Source organism: Micromys minutus (assembly GCF_963924665.1).
Source record: "Micromys minutus genome assembly, chromosome: 15".
In the NCBI taxonomy this organism is placed as follows: domain Eukaryota; kingdom Metazoa; phylum Chordata; class Mammalia; order Rodentia; family Muridae; genus Micromys; species Micromys minutus.
Window position 1 is genome coordinate 49119261 of NC_137984.1, and position 22566 is coordinate 49141826.

The following is a 22566-nucleotide window of genomic DNA, read 5'->3' on the forward strand; positions in this document are numbered from 1 at the left end:
AGTGACAGGGAAGGATGCAAGGTCATCAACTGCTGGTTTTGGCTGTTACTTCCTGGAAGCACAGAAAGCACACAAAGCACAGCTCACATTCAGTCTCTGTTGTAGTGATCACAGTAGGTGTTTTATTCTTGAGTTCAGGCTATCATGTGTCACCGACTGTGTGGTTAGACTACTATTTTTACAGGTGCATTTTAACTCAGAAAAGAATCAGATCAATGTTATAATTAGACCACTGCTCACTGAACCTTAAAAACTGCTGTCTGGGCCAAGAGGGATGGCTGGGCAGTTGAGTACTTGCTGCTGTTCCAGAAGGCCTAGGTTCTTTTCTCAGCACCCACGTCAGGTGGCTTATAACCACCTGTAATTCCAGCTCCAAGGTATCTGATACTCTCTTTTGATCTCTCTGGGCACCAGTATTCACATGCACATAAATACACACAAAGAAAAAGATCTTTATAACAGGAGCTGCCCACCCAAACCTCTGCTGCTTAGACTTGGACTGGTAACTATGTCTGTACTCTCAGCAGAGGAGAATGATATGGGTTCGAGGTAAGCCTGAGCTACCTAGGAACACCAACCAACCAACCAACAAAATTACTATTTAGTGGGCATTATTATGTATGATTAATACACCAATAAAATTACAGTTGAAAAAACAAGAGTTGTATTTAGTGCTGAGTATAGCTAGTGCAATGGTAGAGGTGCATAAAGCCAGGTTAGATCTGACACAGTACACACTTGCAGAAAGCTATTTATTTGTGTCTTTGTATGTGATGAATTTTCTTTCAGGTTTATTTATTTTATATGTATGAGCCCTTTTGTCTATATGTGTACCCTTTGCACACCCGGTCTCTTAAGAAGTGCTGGGAACCCAGTAGAAGCTCTCTGCAAGAGCAACAGGGCATTTACTCTATGAACTATCTCTCCAACCCATAATTTCATGTTATTTATATGTGCCAACAGTGACGTTAGAGAACAACTTTTTGGAATCTTTTCTCTTTTTCCATCTTTCGGTGGGTTCAGGGATCAAACTCAGGTCGCCAGGCTTGTAAAGTAAGTTCCTTTATCTACTGCACCATCTCACTCCCTTAATTTTCCTAATCTTTAGAGAGACTAGTGTCCAAGGATACCCCAGGATTTGTCTGCTAGGACAGCCAGGGAAACACTGGGGAACCCTGCTTCCAAACAAAACAAAATATAACAAAAAAGACTTAAAGGAGCCAAACTCCTGCACATCTTTATGATTCATGATACACAGATTACAACAAGCCTACAGGAGATAATCAAGGGTAAAATGGCTCTTATGACTCAATGGCATGCACGTTTGTAAAGTTTGATTGTTAAGTGTAATGAAATGTCTGGATCTTCATTCTCAGGCCTGACCTTGCTCAGTGGATTTCTGTTAACAGGCAGTTAGTTCAACAGATACAATCCTAAGTATGAATTAGAGGACAACTCTAGACCCTCAACTCCACTACGTCAAGGTGACCGACATAGCTAGTTCCTCAACCCTGCATTATATGACTTCAGCAATGAAATAAATATACACCTCAACCTTCAGAGGCTTCTCTAGCTAACACCTTTCCTGGTTATCAACAAAAATCACTGATATCCTAGCCAGCCGGGCCCATTTCATAGGTCAAGTTCTTAGAGGCTTTTCAAGACGATTAAGCTCCCTTTTTCGGATCGGTTCACAAATCCTCACAGAGGCGAAGGTTCTCTCATCTTACCCTTCGCTCGCCTGTTTCTCGGCACTTGCGCCTTAAACCACTACATCTCTTCTTAAAAACATCTCTGTTTTGGCACTTGATGCTCAAACTATGATGACACCATCTGGGTGAGTCTACCCCAACTAGTGAAGGGCCGGTCTGGCGAGAAGGGGCAGAAAGACTGCTTTCAGAGAGGAGGCGGCGGAAGCGTCACTGGCGGCCCTCCCAGCACTCGGCACTGGCAGGACCAGCAGAGCCAACTCAGAATCCGCCGCTCCGCAGACCCGGCCTCCACGTTCCCGGCAGGCTCCGGTGCATCGAGGGTGGGGAGAGCGGGTCACCGCGCCTGCGCGCTGGAAGGTGTGACCCGGGTGGGAAAGCCCTCCGAGTCCGCCATTTTGGCTGCCTCTGTCGGTCTTTTCAGTTACCACGTGAACCGCCGACGGAGACCCGTGAGGGGGGAGGTGGCGGCAGCGTTAAGTGAGAAAGGGGGAAAAGGAGGAAAAAAAAAAAAAAAAAAAAGGAGAAGGGAGTGTCGGGACAGGGCGGCGCGGCGACACCGGAGGCCTAGTGGCGGCGGGGTGGAGGATTCAAGGCTGAAGTGAGCTCGGGAACGGCAGTGGCGGCGGGCGGACAAACGGACTGACCGAGCCGGGCGGTGGCGGGAGCCGCGGGAGGAGCCGGAACCATGCCGGCCGTGAGCCTCCCGCCCAAGGAGAACGCGCTCTTCAAGCGGATCTTGGTGAGTGTGAGGCGGAGAGCGAGCGGCGGAGAGCGGCTCGCTGGTAGCCGGGCCTGTCAGTCCCGAGCCCGGGCGGGCGGGCACCGGGCCACCCCGCGGGGACCCCACCTTGGTTGTGCTGGCTGGCGGAGCGCACTCTTTCGTCTCGCCCCGGTGGCGCCCACCTCCGTCCGCGCGCCGCGTATCGCGGGCTTCGGAGGCCTGGGTTCCGGACTAGGCCCCGATTCCCCGGCTTCCACACGGCTGCCTTTTTACCCTCCTAGAACGAAGGGAGGAGCAGCCTGGCCTTGAGCGGGGCATCGGGCCGCACGGGCCGGGAGTCGCGGCCCGCTCGGGACAGGGATCCTCCTGGCTGGTCGGGGTGGCACCCTCGGAAGGAACAGGTGGTGTGGCTGAGGCAGGACTCATTCATTGCTTGAACGTGCTTCTCTCTCCACGGCCCGTCCCTCCCTCTTCCTCCCCACCTGGGATTCACCTGTCCCCGCCCGGCCGGGGTCACTGTTTGACTGGACAGGATGGAACCGCGTAGAAGCGAAGGGTACTCTTTCACCTCCATCTAGTCACTTTCGTACTTGATCCTGCAGCCCTCGGCCTCTTTTGTAAAGTGGGAAAAGAAACATTTATTTCTTAGTTTGTGGGCAAAACGGCCCCACCCCGTCACCTTTCTAGAAAAGGTGGGACTTGTTTCTAGGGGGCGGTCCGGTAGAAGTTTCAGGACAGACTTACCCCCACCCCCTTACTCTGAAGTTTTTAAAACAGCGGAGCAAAAACTTAGCAGGAGATAATATAAGAATCTTCTAAGATGGATCTCGTTGACACTATCTCAAACTCATTCCCGGAGTTTCTGATGTTTGTAGTTGCATAAAAATACAAGTAGTGATACTTGCAGGGGTATTGGATTGAACCTGTTTACATTGTAAACTGCCCTGCAGTATTGGCGCTGTCATTAATACATTGTAGCACTTTTTGTTGTTGTTAGTGTGAGGGTAGCTTCTTTAACACAAACTTTTTTTGCGTGTGAAATAATTAACTATTTGCCAACTTGAATTTTGGAGCATGTGCGTCTGTTAGCCTTTTTGATTGCAGTTATAGTTCATTTGCTTGACAAAGAAATAAGGAGATCTGATTTTGTTGTTGTTGTTGTTTTGTTTAGCCATTTATGGGCTGGAGAGATGGTTCAGTGGTTAAAAGCAGTCATTGGCTGTTCTTCCACAGGTTTTGAGTTCAGTTTCCAGCAACCACATGGTGGCTCACAACCATCTAGAATGTGATCTGATGCCCTCTTCTGGTGTGCAGGACATTTAGGAAATAGAACACTCATATATTTATATACATAAAATGCATAAATCATAAATAATCATTTATATTGAGAATTGATTTTACAGATATGTCTATGTTAGATTAATCAATTTGTGTTGAAAACATATTAGTAGTAAGTAGTCATACTACTTAATTTCAGTTTTTCAGTGTTTTATTTTCAAATCTTTAGAAGTCTAAGTGGATTTGTAGCATAGTTTTTTGTTTTCAGTGTTCTGAAACAGATCTCTCTTTCTGTAGCCAGGCTAGACTGGAACTCTTGGCAATCTTTCTGCCTCAGCATCCCAAGCGCTGGGATTACAGATGGGAACTACTACGAACTTCTTGTGATAGTCTAGAATAGTTTATTTTTTATCTATGTGTGAGGAGGTCTCTTCTTCCATCATGTGGGGGTTCCTGAGATTAAACTCAGGTCATCAGATTTGGCAGCAAAAGCCAGGTTTAGTATTGTCTGCCTTTAATCCCAACACTTGGGAGGCGGAGGCTAGCTGGCTCTAGTGGTGAGATCCAGGAAAGTAAGATCTATAGTGAGACCCTGCTTGAAAAAACAAACAAAAGACAAAATAGGAACAGATTTGGCAACAAGTCAGCATCTCACCAGCCAAAGAACAGGTGCTGTTATCATTTCTGTTCGGAGATTTCACCAGGTCTTCAGCATGGAAGCAGGTCATCCATCTGAGTTAGACCCAGTTATTTTAAGGCTAAGTGATGTGTAGGTAGAACTGTATTGCATCGTTTTCTTTTAGTGCTTACCCATCCCCCCCTTGCTCCCCATTTTCCCTTTTATTCTTCCTTGTAATGTTGGAGGTTGAACCCTGTGCTAAATACAAGCAGAGATATGCTCCCATCTGGGAGTTTACACTGACTATTGGGAAAAAAAAACCCTGAAAAATTAAGAGTACCAAAAATACACTTATCTGAAACAAAAGAAAGCTGTAGACTTATGCTTCACCCTTAGAAATAAAGAAATTGCCTTGTATAGTTGTAATATGATTGACAGTTTTTTCAAATAGTCAATATTTCCAACAGTTAATGATGTCCTTTTATTGCTTGTTTTTTTTTTTTTTTTCTCTTTTGAGACAAGGTCTTACTTTGTGGTTCAGGCTGGCCCCCAGTTCTTGGTATTCCACTTGCTTCAGCCTTCCAGTATTTGGATGACAGATGTGAGCCACTATGCTGAGCAGAATCAACTTGTGTGCCTGTGTATGTGCTCATGCTGGATTGACTCCAGGGCTTTGAGCATTGCTAGGCAAATACTCTACCACTGAGTTGTATATAGTCTCTCCCCTAAAAATCACTTTATTTTTTATTTTGAGAGAGCCATAAAGTTACATACAGTTTGAGAAATAAAACATTCTTTGTATACTTTACCTGGTATCTTACAAGTCTTGTAGTTGATTGTAACATTGTTAGTGTATATCAATTTTACTCATATTTCCCAAATTTTGCTTGTAGCTGTGTGTTTAGTTCTCTGCAGTACTATTACACAGGTAGGTTCTGTCCCTACAGTCAAGACATAAGACAGTTCTATATAAACACAAAGGAGCCCTGTGCTGCCCTTTTAGAACCACATCTGCCCTATGTCCTTCCCATCACCTTTCAGCAGCCATGACTGATGTGTCTCCTATTTATGGAATTTCAAAGGAATACTTACTAAAGAGAATCAGAAAGTATAGAACTTACAGATTGACATTTCTTCCATGCTGAAGAATTTCCTTGTGGCTCACCTAAGTTTTCACTTGTATCAGTAGTCTGTTTTATTTTATTGCAAAATAATATTCCCATTATAGACTTAGTAGGGTTTGTTTAGCCATCTGTAGATTAACAATTGTTGGTCATGATAGGACAAAATTTTTTTTAAAAGACTTGCTTATTTATATTATGTATAGGAGTACACTGTAGCTGTCTTCAAATGCACCAGAAGAGGATGTTGGATCCCATTACAGATGGTTGTGAGCCACTATGCAGTTGCTGGGAATTGAACTCAGGACTTCTAGAAGAGCAGTCAGTACTCTTACTGAACCATCACTCCAGCCTGGGACAAAACCTTGAATTTCATTGCTGAAATCACAGTACAAAAAGATTTATTATTTAAAAGCATTTTATTAATTGTGGATGTGAATGTTGTAGATGCCTTCCTGCGAGGGCACACATGTATAGAGGTTGGAGAACAGTTTCAAGAATTGGTTGTCTTTCTACCATGTGGGTCTCAGAGATTAAATTCAGGTTCAGAGGGCAAGCATCTTTACTAAGCCAATTTGCTAGTCCAGTATAAGAATTTATTGTGATAAGACATAAAATGAGAAAAATGTGTAAATCACTAAATGAAAGATAAGGAGATACAATGTTCTTATTCTTGGCTGACATTAGGAATGAAAAAAAAATGTTACCAAGGAAAGTAATAGTTTTTGTTTCAGAATTGCATCTGTTACAGTTTTTATGGCCTTAGCTCTCTTTTTTCTTTTTTGAGACAGGGATGGGGTAGGGATCATGTCTCTCACATAGTTTTGATTGTTCTGCATCTCACTGTATAGACCAAAATGGACTCATTGTTTGCCACCACTAGATTTTTAAGCTTTTCCCCACCTTTTTTCTGGTTTACTAAAGGAAACGTTGGGCATACTCCAGTGTGAAAACCACGTGTTGGTAGGTTGGGGACAGCAGTACTTACTCCTTTTGTCCTGTTCTCTTTGTAAACTTACAGAGGTCACAGGAACTTTTAGCCTCAATTTCAGAATGATGAAATGTTTCTAACTATTTTGTCTGCATATGCATGTGGGTGCAGGGAATTGAACCCAGGACCTCTGGAAGAGCAGCAGGTACTCTTAACCACTGAGTCATTTCTCCAGCCGTTTGGCTCAGTATGGAAACCTGGTATAAGTATCACTTTGCAAAATTTTGTAATTTCTACAGTGCATTTGCCTGGCGTAGTTTAGTTTGATACCTACAATAATGTCTGTTGCATATTTGTCCCTTTCCTCCACAGGGTTGTGTTTTATGACTAAGCATTGCAATAAATTGATAAAAATATCTGCAAAGTATTTCTTGTTTCTAGTTCATTTAGGGAAAAAGATGGTACATTAGAGAAGGTAAATTTGATGTTACAAATATGTGTATATTGTATTATGTGAGATTTGCTTGATTGCTTGCTAGTCTTCCCTTTTAAAATTTCACATTGTTCTAATACATTTAGAAGATTAAGTCATTAGGAAATTGTGGCTTCTGCATACCTTTGGTGCTATTTGTTCATTCAGATAGTTTGAGAGTTGCCCAGAGCTTTACCCCCCTACCCCATCCCACCCCACTCCCCTTCACAGTGTTTTGAGACACTCTGTGTCCTGGAACTCTTTCTGTAGACCAGTCTGGCCTTGAATTCAGAGGTCTGCTTGCCTCTTTTTGGAGAGCTGGGATCAAGGACATGCACCACCACCCAGCTTTATCTCACTTTCTTGGATCCTGGTTTAGGGTAGGAAAGATTTTCTTCAGAAGTGTGGGCAAAACTCATACCTTTCAGATTTTAGTTCACTCAGAAAGTGGAACTTCCTTAATGCCTGCATGTTGGTTGTTACACTGCTGCATCCTTCTCTTTCTTTCTTTCACTACTAATGTGAGGTAGGAGAAAATAAAATCCAAATTGGGAGTATTTAACTACTGTTATTAATTGTTGCTTTGAATTTTAGTTGTAGTAGTTTTTGAACTTAGGACAAAATATTTCTTTCTTCGAAAAAGGTTAAGAGAATGGTAACAGCTTGGTTTGTGATAGTTGGTGGTTTACTAAACAACTTCTATTTCTGAGGCTGTGCTCTGGATCATTTGTAGAGTAGCCTCAACTTTCTGAGTACTAGATTGTGGGTATATGCCACCATGCCTTTCTCTTTTTGTGAGTTCTTTCTTAATCTCAAAACCTTGCAAGGCAGACCTTTTTTAAAAAATCAGTTATTTTTACGTATGTTTGTGTTTTGCCTGTATGTATGTACTGTCTTCTTTGTGAAGGGTTCATATCCCAGAGTTATAGATAGCTGTGAGCCACCATGTAGGTGCTGGGAGAGAAACCAATGATCTCAACCACTAAGCCACCTCTCTGGCCCCAAAAGGCAGACTTTTAATTAAAAAAATTTTAAAAAAGATTTATTTATTTATTATATGTAAGTATACTGTAGCTGTCTTCAGACACACCAAAAGAGGGCATCAGATCCCATTACAGATGGTTATGAGCCACCATGTGGTTGCTGGGATTTGAACTCTGGAAGAGCAGTCAGTGCTCTTAACCATTGAGCCATCTCTCCAGCTCTTAATTTAAATTTTTATTTATTGTGTGTGTGTGTGTGTGTGTGTGTGTGTGTGTACACTTGTGCTTGAATGCACACACATGCTTCAGTGGAGTGTGTGGTGATCAGAGCCAGTTTGTGGTAGTGGGTTCTCTGCTTCTACCATGTGTGTTCTGGGGATCGAACTCAGTTTGACCAGGCTGGGCAGCAGGCATCTTTACCTGTTGAGCTATCCTGCTGGTATCATGCAGATGTCTTTATTAAGTAAATAGACTGAAGTTAAAGTCAGGTTCACAGCTAGAGCTAGGAGTGAGAAACCAGACTTTACTCTTTCAGGGCAATTAGATTAAACTTATCTAGTACTTACTATTTGGAGGAGAGTTGTGAGGGAAGAGAGAGAAAAAAGTGTCCTTATAATTAATGATAATTAGTTTTAATTGCATATGAAATTCATATTAGGAATTATTAACAAGTTGATTTCCATATACATAGGAAAGGTCATCTGCCATATTTATTTTACAGTTTCCCAAGTTGGAGATCAGACATACATGCCAGTCTTAGCTATTTTAAGTTTTAGTGTGACATTCTAGTTTTGTAGCTGAGTAAAGACAGTTACTTTGAAAGTGGTTTCCTTCTTTTTGAAACTATTTTTAATACACTTCAACCTGTACTACATGCTTGTAAACAAGGGTTGCTTAAACTTTTTCCACTTGTGACCTCCTTTTGCCTGAGAAATTTTTATGCAATTCTATATGGAAGATACATAAAATAGATGTTCAGATAGTTACTAACTGATCATAAAGAAAATTTATTTCATTACAAAACTTACTGTCTATATTAGCATGTATTAGTTATGCAAGGTAATGAGTTTCATTTAAAAATTTTAAGAAACTTAGCTAAAATTTGTTTTACATTTATTTATTTTGCCTGTTTGGGGTGCATATCACAGCCCTCATGTGGAGCCAGAGGACATCATCCTGGGAAGAAAGATGAAATAAACCCCTTTCTTCCCAGGCTGCTTCTGGTCATGGTGTTTTATCACAGCACTAGAGACCCTTTCTAAGACAGCTTTCAAGTTCCTGTTGCTAAGACTTACCTACAGTGATGACTAGCCTGGAAGTGTGAGCTGAAACAAACCCTTTCTCCTAAGTTGCATCTGTCATAGTTTATTACAGCAATAGGTAATGACATTAAGACATACATAAGTGAGTTGTGTGGGCTTACTTATTTTTACATGAAGAATTAAGTCTTGACTGAATATTTGGTACTGTGGAATATTGATTTTTCAGAGTTGTCTTAATCCCAAGCCAAAAATCATCAAGTGATTTTTTTAAAGGTAAAATTCAAGCCAATAGTTTTATAGATCAAACATTTCTAAAAGTGTAATCTAAAGTACAGTAATTTATAATTTGATACCAATATACTCAGAAATATAGTCTTTTTTTTCAAGTTATGAGCAGAAAACTGCTCTAACAATGCCTGTGAGTCATAGTGTAACTATGTACTAGTCTTGATTCTTAGGTGAAGTGCTCTGGGCAGGGTTAGTTGCTATTATGTGGTTGGATTGTACATGCAGTACAATAGGCACGTGTTGTATGTTTGGCACCAAGGCTGCTGTTGTAGAATGTGATGTAGGTGAATTTTGCTAGAAATACCTTGGGTTACATACTCAATTATGAATTACCTTTTGGTTCTTGTACATTCAGAAAAATTTTTATTTTATTTATTTTTATTCTGTGTGTGTTAATGTTTTGCCGGCATGCATGTATATGCACCAAGTGTGTGCCTGATGGATTCCCTGGAACTGGGATTATTGGTGGTTGTGAGCCACCATATGGGTTTTGAGAATTGAACTAGGCAGGTCTTCTGTAAGAACTACAAGTAAGTGCTCTTAACTGCTGAGCCATCTATCTCTTCAGCCCCAAGACATTTTATTGTTGCTACATTTTAAATTATTTCCCAACTCTCAAGGGTCAGTTATAGCTAATGACACTTAAGTCAGTGTCTTAAAGGGTTGGGACCAGTTTTAGATGGTGTGGTTTAGGCCAGTGAGATGGTTTAATCGGTAAAGGTGCCAAATTTGATGATCAGAGTTTGATTCTCAGAACATACAAAGGGAAAGGAGAGAATAGACTCCAATAACTTGTCCTCTGACTCTCACATGTGTGCAAACACAAAATAAATACATTTAAAATGTGAAAAAACTGGATTAAACTATAAAAGAAAAATAAAAATAAAATTTTGCCTACTAAAAGGTCATCTTCTGGACATTAACTTTGGGCTGAGAGTGTAGCTTAGTGATTAAGTGCTGGGCAATTCTTTTCTCCTTAAGACTATACTGGCTTGACCCAGACCTGTTAGAACAGTAGGAAAACAGGATGGATGATTATAAATTGTAGGACAGCTGAGCTATCTAGTGAGACCCTGTCCACAGAGCAAGAAAAAAAGAAGAGTACAACAGAGTTCTGGGGAGGAAAGAGAAGAGATGGTTATTGAGTCAAGGGATAGTTGGAGGAATAACTTCCACTGTTCTGTAGAACACTAATGCAGCTCTGGTAGGCATCAGTTAATTATCTAGCAGATATCTAGCAGAGTTGAATGTTTCCAACACATAGCTGTTTGAATTGATGAATGTACCAGTTAATCTGATTTGGACATATTATGTTTAATATGTGTTGAAGTATCTTTTCTGTGAATATTGTGATAGCAGTATCTGGGCCTGGAAGTGCTTGACTACACGTGTAATTCTAGCACTAGGAAAGCTGAGGCAGGAGGCTAGCAAATTCTGCTTGCTGCAGAGTGAATTGTTAGGGCTGGTCTGGCAGCATATGAGACCTGTCTCCAGCAGTAAAACAAAGATTGATTGATCAGGCTTTTTAGTCTAGCACTCAGGAGGCAGAGGCAGAGGCAGGCATATCTCTGAGTTGGAGGCCCTTGTCTACATAGTGAGCTCCAGGCCAGCCAAGGCTATGTATTGAGAACTTGTTTCCATAACCATCCATCACCAAACAAAAAACAAACAAAAGAAACAATACTAAATGCAGGTTTGGTATAATGCAAATTATATTCTAATATAAAAATCAAATTGAGTAAGACCTAAACATTTTTTGTTAATGTGGTTCTCATTATTTTCTTTTAAAGTTTGCTCTCAATTTTTTTTTTTTTTTTTTTTGGAATGAGATGTGGTATTAAGGAACAAATTTGTTCCCGCCGGAGTAGTGCTCTCCCGGAGCAGTGTCCCTGCGTGGCATCTTCAGAATGTCCGCCCCGTTTGAGGAGCGCAGCGGGGTGGTCCCTTGCGGGACTCCGTGGGGACAGTGGTACCAGACCCTGGAGGAGGTGTTCATTGAAGTCCAGGTGCCCCCGGGCACTCGCGCGCAGGACATCCAGTGTGGCCTGCAGAGCCGGCACGTGGCTCTGGCCGTGGGTGGCCGCGAGATCCTCAAGGGGGAATTGTTTGATTCTACAATCGCTGATGAAGGAACGTGGACGCCGGAGGATAGGAAAATGGTCCGCATTGTCCTGACAAAAACCAAGAGAGATGCTGCGAATATGCAGCTGACCCCTGGGTGCAAGACCAAATGCAGAGAAAACTTACATTAGAGCGATTCCAGAAAGAAAATTCTGGCTTTGACTTCAGTGGGGCAGAAATCTCAGGGAACTATACGAAGGGTGGCCCAGATTTCTCAAACCTTGAGAAATGACTGCTCTTGAGTAGTTTCTGTCTTGTGGATCCCGGCAGGTGCTGGCAACTTAATGCAGTTGATGATCTGAAGGAAACATCTGGTATCTAAAGATTGCAGCGTGTATCTCAGTATGCCTGTAAAAGGTTACATTCAGACACGGTTTGCAGAGGAGACAGCAGTTTTCCTGTGGGTAGATGGTAACTTTTGTTGCTCTGCATTAAGTTTTATATGCTACATTTTCCTAGTTTCATATTTAATTGTATTTTTACTACAAAAACATTGGAGTACAAATCACATGAGATGAAAAGGTGCCTTCATGGAAAAATATTTTTGTGTGTGATGCAAAAATAATGTTTAGTAAACTTCTGAGTTAGGAATTGTGTACCTTGTTGTGTAAATACGCTTGCCTGCGCACAGAAATTACAGAACTGGAAAATGTTTAAGCACGGAAACAGTGCGCAGAAAAACTGAAAACTGACAAAATCCTAATAACAGAAGAGTTCATTGCTTCTTACTGTCAGAAAACAATTTAGGCCCCTGAGTATAAGTCACAGGCTTCATTTAATCTTAATGATTCAGACAAAGTGATCTAGACAAAAATTCTTTCATCCTCTTTGTGTTTTTTTTAATTCTTGAAAAAAAATGAAACGTATAAAAAGCTTACAAGTAAAAATATTAACAGATTGAAAACTTACACTTTTTCTAATAAACTGACATGTCACCTCAAAAAAAGGAACAAATTTGTTATGTTTTCATTTAAATTAACAAAGCATACATATATTTAAAAATGTTATTGTTTGAATGAATTTTTTAAAAGTGATCTTTTTGGACTGGAGAGATGGTTCATCAGTTAAGAGCACTTGTTTCTCTTGCAGGGGACCTGGATTCAGCTCCTAGCATCTATATGTTGGCTCATGACTATCCTTAATTTGATATCTTTTGATCTCAGTGGGTACCAGACACTTAATGAGGTGCACATACATACATACATACATACATACATACATACATACATACATACATACATGATAGCAAAACACTCATACACAGGAAATAAAACCAAAATCTAAAGCAATTAAAAATGATGTTGGGCAAGACAAGTTAACACATTATAAACATTTGGTTGATTATTTGAGGAGGATAGAAAAAAAAATAACTACAGTTCAGCTTTTTTGTTTCCTCTCCTCCCTCCCTCCCTTCCTCCCTCCTTTATTTCTGAGATAGGTTTCTCTGTGTAGCCCTGATTGTCCTGGAACTCCACTTGCCTCTGCCTTCCTAGTGCTGGGTAAAGGTGTCCACTACCTTAATAGACAATGCTGTATTCTTACAGAAGAGGCAAAAGCTTTATAGGAACTGAGCTTACCATTGCATTCTGAAGGTATTGCAAAGCTATATAGTCTAGGGTCATTTGTGGGCCTCACATAGATTCATTATTTGATAGTAGAACTGCCATCCTAGCTATTGTGAAACACTGACTAGAGTTTTCCAGAGAGGAACAGTTGGCATCCTGCAGGATTGGAGGACTGGAGTGCTACTGACCAGATGATCTCAACGGGATGGATTACTCTTTTTAGTGTGCTATCTCATTGCCTGTAATATTTCTGCTTCTGAGAATGGTAGAGGATTGATTCAAGTGTGTATTTTTTTTAAAAATAAAAGTGTGTTTAGATGTAAAAAAGTCCATGAGAGAGCATGCACAAAGAATTGCATGTTAGAAAGTTTCTCTTCCAGGAAACTTTCCCTAACATTTCTTTTTGGGCCTGTGTTTAGGTGGAGTCTTCTTAATGTTGGTCAAACCTTTGATCAGGAATATTTCTCAACCAATGTCTTTCTTTATGGTTTTATTTTTCTCCAGTATAATTTATGATCATTTAGGGATTTCCCTGGAATAGCAAGTGTACACTTAGATATCTAAACTCTTAAAGTGCTTTGCTTGTCATATAAACTTCCATTAAAGTTCAAGCTGATAGTAGTGACAGTCATGGCATTCTGGGAAGTGGAGGAAGGATTTAGAGGGGCAGGTCATCACCCTGGGATAGTTCAAAGTCCTTCTAAGTTCCTTTGTAAGATCCTGTCTCAAAACCCAATGCTTAGAGATGTAACTCAGTGTTAAGAGAATTTATTTCTCATTTCCCATTTTAGTCTCCTGCACCACTTTCCCATCCTCTGCCCAAACAGAAACAAAACACTAACCAGAAGCAAAAGACATAGTTCAATTTGTTGTGTATAGTTGCTTTTTCCTCCTTGTTAAGATATGAATTATGTTGTTTCTTTTAAAACAATTCCTTAACTTTAAGGTCTCATGTGTAGACCAGCTTGGCCTCAAACTCACAGAAAATCTGCCTGCCTCTGCCTCTTGAGTGCTGTGACTAAAGGCATGTGTCATCATGCCCAACTCCCTTTCAACCATATTTTCTTTTCTTTTAATTTATTTACTCACTTTACATCCCAATCTTAGCCACCCTCCTCCTCCTCCCAGTACCTCTCCTTCCTGCAGATCCTCTCACAATTCCTCTCTCCCCTTCTCTGAGAAGGGGGAAGCCCCACTCAGTGTATAATATACCCCTCATTCCCAACACACACATACACACATCAAATCAGTGCAGGACTGTGTATCCTCTCTGGCTGAGGCCATATAAGATGACCAGTTAGATGAATGCAAGCACCAGGTTCAGGAACAACCTCTGCTCCAGTTATTGGGGGGTCAGAGATCTGCCTGGAGGTCAAGCTGCACATGCAGGGAACCTGGGTTCAGCACCTGCGCATTCTTTGTCCAACCCTGTTTTAAAGTAAAGCAAAAATTGTGCAGAAATAGATATTGGAGCTGGTATTTATTTTAAATTTTGATTCTATCTTTTTTTTTTTTTGTTTTTTTGTTTTTGTTTTTTTTTGTTTTTTTTTTTTTTGTTTTTTTTTTTTTTTTTTTGAGATGGGGTGTAGTCCTGGAACTCACTTTGTAGACCAGGCTGGTCTTGAACTCAAAGATTGGCATGCTTCTGCCTCCCAAGTGGAGGGGTTAAAGGTGTGTGCCACCATTGCCCAGCATTTGGTTTTAATTTTTTTTTTTTTAAGATTTATTTCATAAATGTGAATACATTGTAGCTGTCTTCAGACACACCAGAAGAGGGCACCAGATCCCATTACAGATGGTGTGAGCCACCATATGGTTGCTGGGAATTGAACTCAGGACCTCTGGAAGAGCAGTCAGTGCTCCTAACTGCTGAGCCATCTCCTCCAGCCTGGTTTTGATTTTTTAAAAGATTATGTATGTGAGTGTTTTCCCTGCACATATGTGTGTACCATGTGCATGCCTAGTGCACACAGAAACTGGAAGAGGGTTTTGGATTTCCCAGAACTGGAGCTACAGTTTATTGTACACTATCATGTAGATGCTGAGAATTGAAGAACCCTGGTCTTTTGCAAGAGAAGCCAGTGCTCTTAGCGTCTCTTAATTTGGTTTTGAGACAGTCTTCTGTAGCTCATGCTGGTCTGGAACTCACCATTTAGCCCAGGTTGGCATCAGATTTGTAGCAATCCTATTTCATCTCTCCGAGTGCTGCAGTTACAGGTGTGTGCCGTCATTCCTAAGAACACCCCTGTACCGTGATTACCTTTTGTTAGTAATTTGGAATATTTATTAGACTTTACAAGGAAACTGTAAGGGTATTTTTGTTTTGTTTTGATTTTTGAGGTTTTTCTTGTTTAGATGAAGTGGGAAATGAAAGCTTGCTTTTATAAAGGCAGAGCTGGGAGTAGGGGAGCATACTCTTAGGATAAATTTTCTATTTTCATACGTGTTGCTGTACCAAGTAAATAAATAGCAATCTTTTTTTCTCTTCTCCATGATAGTAGGTTCTATATAAAATGATACTTTGAGAATCAGTGTTTGAGGACTGTGTCAAATGAGTTTTTGTAAACTGTAGTATTTGTTGAAAATCTGCTTTGAGCCAGAATGGTAGGGTTTTTTTGTTTATTTGTTTTTCTTTGTATATGTTGATGGATCTAAACCTTTTAGCATTCCTTTAAAATGTTGTAATAAGGGTGGAGAAATGACTGAATGGTTAAGAATACTGGCTGTTCTTTTAGAGGACGTGGGTTTAATTCCCAGTATCCACATGGCAGCTCACAACTGTCTGTCTCTCCTGTTCCAAGGAATCTGACATACTTACACATACATAAATGCAAGGAAAACACACACACATACACACACACACACACACACACACACCAAATGATTAAAAAGTTATAAGATTTTAAAAATCATTGTTTAATCTTTACACACCAAGAAAACTTTGACTCTTTCCATGTTATGTTTTGTTTTACATGTACTTTATGCTCATTGTAGCTAGTAACATTTCAGTGCATACTTTCAAATCTTTAAAAAAATCAAATACTGACAAAATATATTCATATAGTTTATGCCAAAATGCTTTTAAAAATCTGTACATGTATCTATGTTTTTTAAATAAAGTTGTAAGAAAGAAAGTTGTAAGATAGGTAATGCTTGAAATTACATTGTTAAAAGTATCTTTCTGATTGCCTTGTATATAAAAACTCTATCTGTATTAAGGCATACAAGTTCCTAAAAGACGTTGCATTGTGTAAAGGTTGTAATAAAAACTAAATGGGGCAAATGGGCCTATGCCTAGCACAGCATCATAAAGATAAGCAAGGTGGTACATGTGTGTGTGTAATCTCAGGGATCCACTCTGGAAGCAAAGTTCTAGACTAGATTGCATAGAAAGACTCTTATCTTAAAAAATCAAGTCCTAACAAAACAGCAAAATGAGACTTTAATAACAATGAAAGCATGTGGGGGCTAGAGAGGTAGTTTAGTGGTTAAGATGCTTATTGCTCTGTCAGATCTGAAGTCACATCCAGGCACTCACTTCAGGCAGCTAGCAAACTACCTGTTTCTCCAAGGAACCATATGACAATCATGCAAGACCACGCATACATGAAAATAAAAGAAATCTTAAAAAAGTCAGCACAGATTTATATATGTAAAATAATTAAGTTATATAAATACTATAATGTAAATGGTGCATTTTTCTTGGAAAAACACTTGAAGCTAGATTGTTTCAGAAGTAGCATTTGAGGAATTATAGTTCGCTAATTACTATGAGTTGATAGAAGGCTTTTTGAAATTGGATACAAGAAAGTATCAGATGTGGGTAATTGTGGCATAATTTGACCAAGAGCACACAGGGAGAACTGAGGTAGCTGGTAGGTACCTGATATCTTTGCAGCAGTGTGCTGTACGTGCTCACAGGACGTGTTTCAACTGACTGTTTTCTGTGTTAGTTTGCTGGCAGTTAAATTTCTACAGAAGCAAACATAAAATATAAAGAGATTTAAATGTTTCCCCAATGTGCTAATTTTATTGGAGCAAATTCAAAACAAGCATTAATACACAGAGTTTGCTGTTCCCCACTTAACAGCATTGTAGAGACCTGGCTCTTCTGCCTAGGCCTTGGATCTCTTTTACACAGCATCTGGGGCACTTTTATGGTACCTACTTTACTATTTTAGTCACCACTGCCAATGCATGATAAGGCAGTTCTCTCTCCCACCTGCCCTCTGAGTTTTAGGAAGGACTTTTAGAACAGAGCTTAAATGAAAAGCTGCAAGGGGTACTCCTGTTGAACAGGGTTGCCACTGAGATCAGTTTCAACTTTCTTTTTCTATGACTTTAAAAAACTGTGTGTGTCTCTTTGTGTGTGCTGTGTGTCAGAATAGAGATGTTTTAATTCAAGACATTTTCTTAAGTTATAGCTTTGCTATGATAACCATTTATTTCATTCTGTGTCCAACCTTCCTCCTGTTGTGTGCATGTGCCCACTTTATCATTATTATCGTGTGTGTATATGTGTGGAGGGTATGCTACAGTATGAATATAGAGGTTAGCAGACAACTTTTTAAAAAATTTATGCGTGGGTGTTTTGCTTGCATATATGTCAGTATAAGGGTCTCAGAACCCCTAGAACTGGAATTACAGACATGTGGGTGCTGGGAATCAAACCCTGGTCCTCTGGAAGAACAGTCAGTACTCTAACAGCTGAGCCATTTCACCAGCCCCACATTTGATTTTGATTTTAATATTTGAAGGAGTTGTTGGGTTTTTATTTGGAGACTGTCTCAATGCCTCATACTCTGTAACTAAGGATGACTTGAACTTGTGATTCTTCTGCTTCTCCCCCTAGGCACATGGCACCAAACTGGGAATTGAACTCAGGACCTCTGGAAGAGCAGTCAGTGCTCTTAACAACTGAGCCATCTCTCCAGCCTGTGACTGAAGATTTATTTTCAAATTTTAATAAAGGCAGATCTGATTCTTGCTCCCGGGGCATGGGCAGTCTGGATCTAAGCTAAATCCACTAGTGTTAATAAAGACATTTTCCCTAGGTGTTTGTTGCTGAGTACCTGGAGTTGTTAGACTTGTGCTACTCTCTCTGTAGCTGTTCTGGCTTAAGTCTGGTGTGGGCCTTCTTCAGTTTAATCTTTAACCAAAGATTCCTATGGACATTTCTAAAGCTTGCATCCATGAACTTCACTGTGATCCTTTCTGGAAAGATTCTAGCTGTTTCAGCAGTTTCCCATTCTATAGCTGCTCAGATTGTGAGACTGCTGAACTGTTTGTTTCTCCAGTGTCTAATCTGCAGTCTGGAAAATGCCTTTAGGCAGAAGCAGGGATTTAACTCATTTTTGAGACAACAGTCCTGGGCTGCTTTTTTGTCCAACAGCTGCTAACAGATATCTTCATATTTGCTGTACACATTTATATTAGGCATGTGTCTGAGTTGATGGCAGTTATTCCTATACATTTAGAAGCAGATGTCTCTCAATATATGAGTGCCAGAGATGAGATTTTATTATCTGTTAGAATAATTCATACTGTTTATTACCTTATTTTGTTTTATTTTTCTATAGCATTGTGTTAATATTTAAATTTTAATCAGTGATGAGATCTATAATGTAATTTTAAATTTTGAACTAACATAGAAGACAGGACAAATAGAACATATGACATTCATTTCATACTAAGGAAATTCTTATTCCCAATTTTGAAATTGCAAGAATTCCTGAAACAAAGTGGTTTCTGAGTAAACTCATTTTTAAAATTTAATTCAGTGATTTGTGTAAAACTAAGTATGTCAGTTTACCTTTCTATTTTGTAAAATATGTGCTAAGGCAGTTTATGAGCACTTGCTGTTCTTCCAGAAGACCTAGGTTTGATTGTCAGCACCCACACAGTAACATATACCCATTTTAAAATCCAACTGTAGGGAAATTCATCATCCTCTTCTTGCCTCTGTGGGCACCAGTCATACAAGTGACTGTACAGAGGCATACTTTTGTAGCACCCCCACCATACCTCCAGTTGTCCCAAGGGACAGCTTAGAGGCAGGACAGTCTGAGCAGCTGCTGCATGGAAGATGATGTAGTTAAGTTACCAGGCTTAGCAAAGACCACATAGATTGTTGTAGCACTACTCCAGTCTCTTTTCCTTCTTTTAAGAAAAAGATATTTTTCCTTTGGTAATTTCATATACAGTGTATTTATATTATAGTCAAACCCTCAACTTCTCCATCCCCTTCCCAACTTCCTGTGTTTATCATAGTCTTTTTTTCTTTTTAAAGAAGCATTTATTTATTTTATGTATTGAGTACACTGTAGCTGTCTTCAGACACACCAGAAGAGGGCATCGAATCCCATTACAGATGGTTGTGAGCCACCATGTGGTTGCTGGGATTGAACTGAGGACTTCTGGAAGAGCTGTCAGTGCTCTAACCACTGAGCCATCTCTCCAGATGCCCCCCACCCACCCCTTTTAATAACTGGCTGGGTCCACTTACTGTTTGTTGATCATGTGCACAGCAACATAGTCTATCATGTGCCTCCTAGTGGTGTTCAGCTGCTGCTCCTCAACTAGATTGTTGGGCTTGTTAAATCTTTTCATCTACACGATGCAGCATTGCTGACTTGACCTTGGACGTTCTAAGCCAGACATCCTTTATTTAATACTTAGCTTTAGTCTAATGGACTTGCTTTATCCTGCCCAAAACACAGATTATCCTAGAGCCGGGGAATAAATCTCCCTGCTGAGTGCTGAGATCAGTTAAGGTTGTTTGGTTATACTTCGTTTTCCCTCCCCTTCCCCTCCTTTCTTCCTCTTCCTTTCTCTCCTTTCCCCTCCCCCCACCTCTTTGACTAGTTTATTTTTAAAGTTTTTGTTTTGTTTTGTGTGTTTTTGAGACAAGACCTCACTTTGTATGCCTTGGCTGGAGGGGACTTCACTATGTAATTCATGCTGGGCATGCTGACTTAAACTTACAGAGATCCACCTGCCTCTGCCTCCAAGTGCTAGAGTTATTTGTTTCTATTTTATTTTATCTTCTTAATTAATTGTGCATGTGTAATGTGAGTACAGGTGCATGTGGAAGTCAGATATTGGATCCCCTGGGGCTGTATTTACAGGTGCTTATGGGGCACCCACTGTAGATGCTGGAAGCCTAACTCAGGTTCTCTACAAGATCAGTATGAACTCTACCACTGAGCCATCTCTCCAGCCTTTAGCTTTTTATTCTCTTTAGCTGGAGCTACCCTTTCTCCTTTCCTCTTTATTATCTCTGCTTTTTCTTTTAGCTTAGAAAAATGTTATGTGTCTTACCTGCACATATGTTTGCATTACATGTGTCAGGTGCCTGCAGTGGTTAGAAGAGTGTTGAGTCTCCTGGAACTGGAATTAGACATGGTTATGGGCTGTTATGTGGGTGCTGGAAGTTGAACCTCTGCAAGAACAAGTATTCTTTTAACCACTGAGCCATCTCTCCAGCTCTACTTTTCCTCTTTCTATTATTCACCATTTTGTTTGTCTTCCTCTTCTTTTAAATTTGGAGGCAGGGTTTCTCTGTACTCCTGGCTGTACTGTAATTCTTTCTGTCGACCAGGCTGGCCTCAACTCAGAGTTCTGCCTGCCTCTGCCTCCTGAGTGCTAGGATTATTGGTGCGTACCACCACCACTAGGCTGGTGTTTTATTTACCTCCCTTCCAAATTATTGGATTTGAAAGAATGAACTTTTAATTTTACTGTATTTTCATAGTAAACTCTTTTGTTTGAGGTTGTGTCAAAAGTTAAGTGATACTAGAGATCAAGCCTAGTGCATTGACTGAGCTGAGGGCTTAGTTGTTAGCTGTCTCACAATTTCTCCAGTCTCGTAGGAAGAAACTGACTTACTGTAAACCTCTCGAATATTGCGAATACTTGGACTGAAACAACAGTGCAATTAAGTAAAAAATCCAGCCAACCACCAAATCTGACTTCAGAGGCATATGAAATATGGAAATCAGGAGAATATGAGTCTTCACAGTTGCTAGTTCTATAGTAGTGTAGTTCTTGAGAATAAGATGGTATCCTAAATAATTCAAAAGAACAGTTATTGGGACTAGTCAGTGAAATCAAAGAGAACAGGAACACATTTCTGAATGAGGTCAGAGAACAGGAACACTCGGATGAATGACATGACACCAACATAATATAAAAGGAGACTTTAACAGAGGAATCCTGAAAACATTAGAAGTTTGGAAGTGAAAAAGTAAGTGGAGTTAAAAAAAGATTGGAAAGCCTCACTAATAGAGTAAGTGGGTTAAGATGAGGGTTTGAAGTATGTGGTGGCACACACCTTTAATCCCAGAATTTAGGCGGCAGAGACAGATCTCTGAGTTTGAGACCAACCTAGTCTCTGTAGTGAGTTCCAGGACAGCTGGGCTACACAGAGAAACCCTGTCTCCAAAAAACAAAAGCAAGATAAAACAAGAATTTGAGGGCTTGAAGACAAGGATTAGAACAGTCAGACAATGGCACCGATAGAATAGAGCACAAAAGCCATAGACACGTGGGACACCATCTGCACAGAGAAATGCAAGCTTAAAACACACACTCAATAAAATCACAGCAGGAAATTTCCAGAACTCAGGGAAAGAGATGAACAAATACCTAGGTAGGAGACACCTAAACAGAAAAGACTTGAAAGAGCCTCCTTACACTATGTTTGTAAGCATTCTGAACACAGTAATACTACAAAATACAGAATACTACAAAAGATAGACTTCAAGGCATACATAAAGACAAATCCATCAGAGTTAACAGAGATTAGGAAAGAAGATGAAGATTAGGAAAATACCAAATACTACAAAAGCAAACCAATGGTAGGTATGAGTACATAGCTCTGAATGCTAACAGTCTCAGTTTTTTAAAGATTTATTAATGTATATGAGCATCCTGTCACTGACAGTCCAGAAGAGGGCATCGGATTCAATTATAGATGGTTATGAGCCACCATGTGGTTGCTAGGGATTGAACTCATGACTGTTGGGAGAGCAGACAGTGAGCCATGTCTCCAGGCCAAAATGTGTAGCCCAGGCTGGCCTTGAACTTGTGATCCTCCTGCCTCCTTTAGCAAATCCTATTGGCATGTGCCACCACAACTGGCTCAATTTTCTTGTTATTACATGTTTACAAGACAGAATTCATTTATTTGTTCCCAAAAGAAATCTTACTGGGGAATGTGAAAAGATCTTGTAAATTTTATTTTCACTTTTCCTATAACATCAGTTACTAGATGTATTTTATGTATATGAGTACACTGTCTCTGTCTTCAGACACATCAGAAGAGGGCATCACATCCCATTACAGATGGTTGTGAGCCACCATCCATGTGGTTGCTGGGAATTGAACTCAGGACCTCTGGAAGAGCAGTCAGTGCTCCTAACCACTGAACCATTTCTCCAGCCCCACTAGATTTTTTTCAAGTGAGTTTTTGATTTTTCAAGTCTGTACTTTT

At 40.2% G+C, this 22566-nt stretch overlaps 1 protein-coding gene and 1 pseudogene across 2 annotated transcripts in view; both read left to right on the plus strand.

Annotated features, from left to right (window-relative positions):
- The first annotated feature begins 2093 nt into the window (after nt 1–2093).
- The window catches only part of NAA15 (N-alpha-acetyltransferase 15, NatA auxiliary subunit), a 59471-nt gene continuing 38998 nt past the window's right edge, over nt 2094–22566 (plus strand). Inside the window, exon 1 of the mRNA XM_080929478.1 lies at nt 2094–2451. Coding sequence (XP_080785604.1) covers nt 2398–2451 — 54 coding nt within the window. The 5' untranslated portion in view covers nt 2094–2397. The remainder of the gene's footprint in view (nt 2452–22566) is intronic.
- Nucleotides 11295–11740, plus strand: LOC308430514 (nudC domain-containing protein 2-like; annotated as a pseudogene). Its single transcript has one exon. The product of its transcript is annotated as a nudC domain-containing protein 2-like (transcript).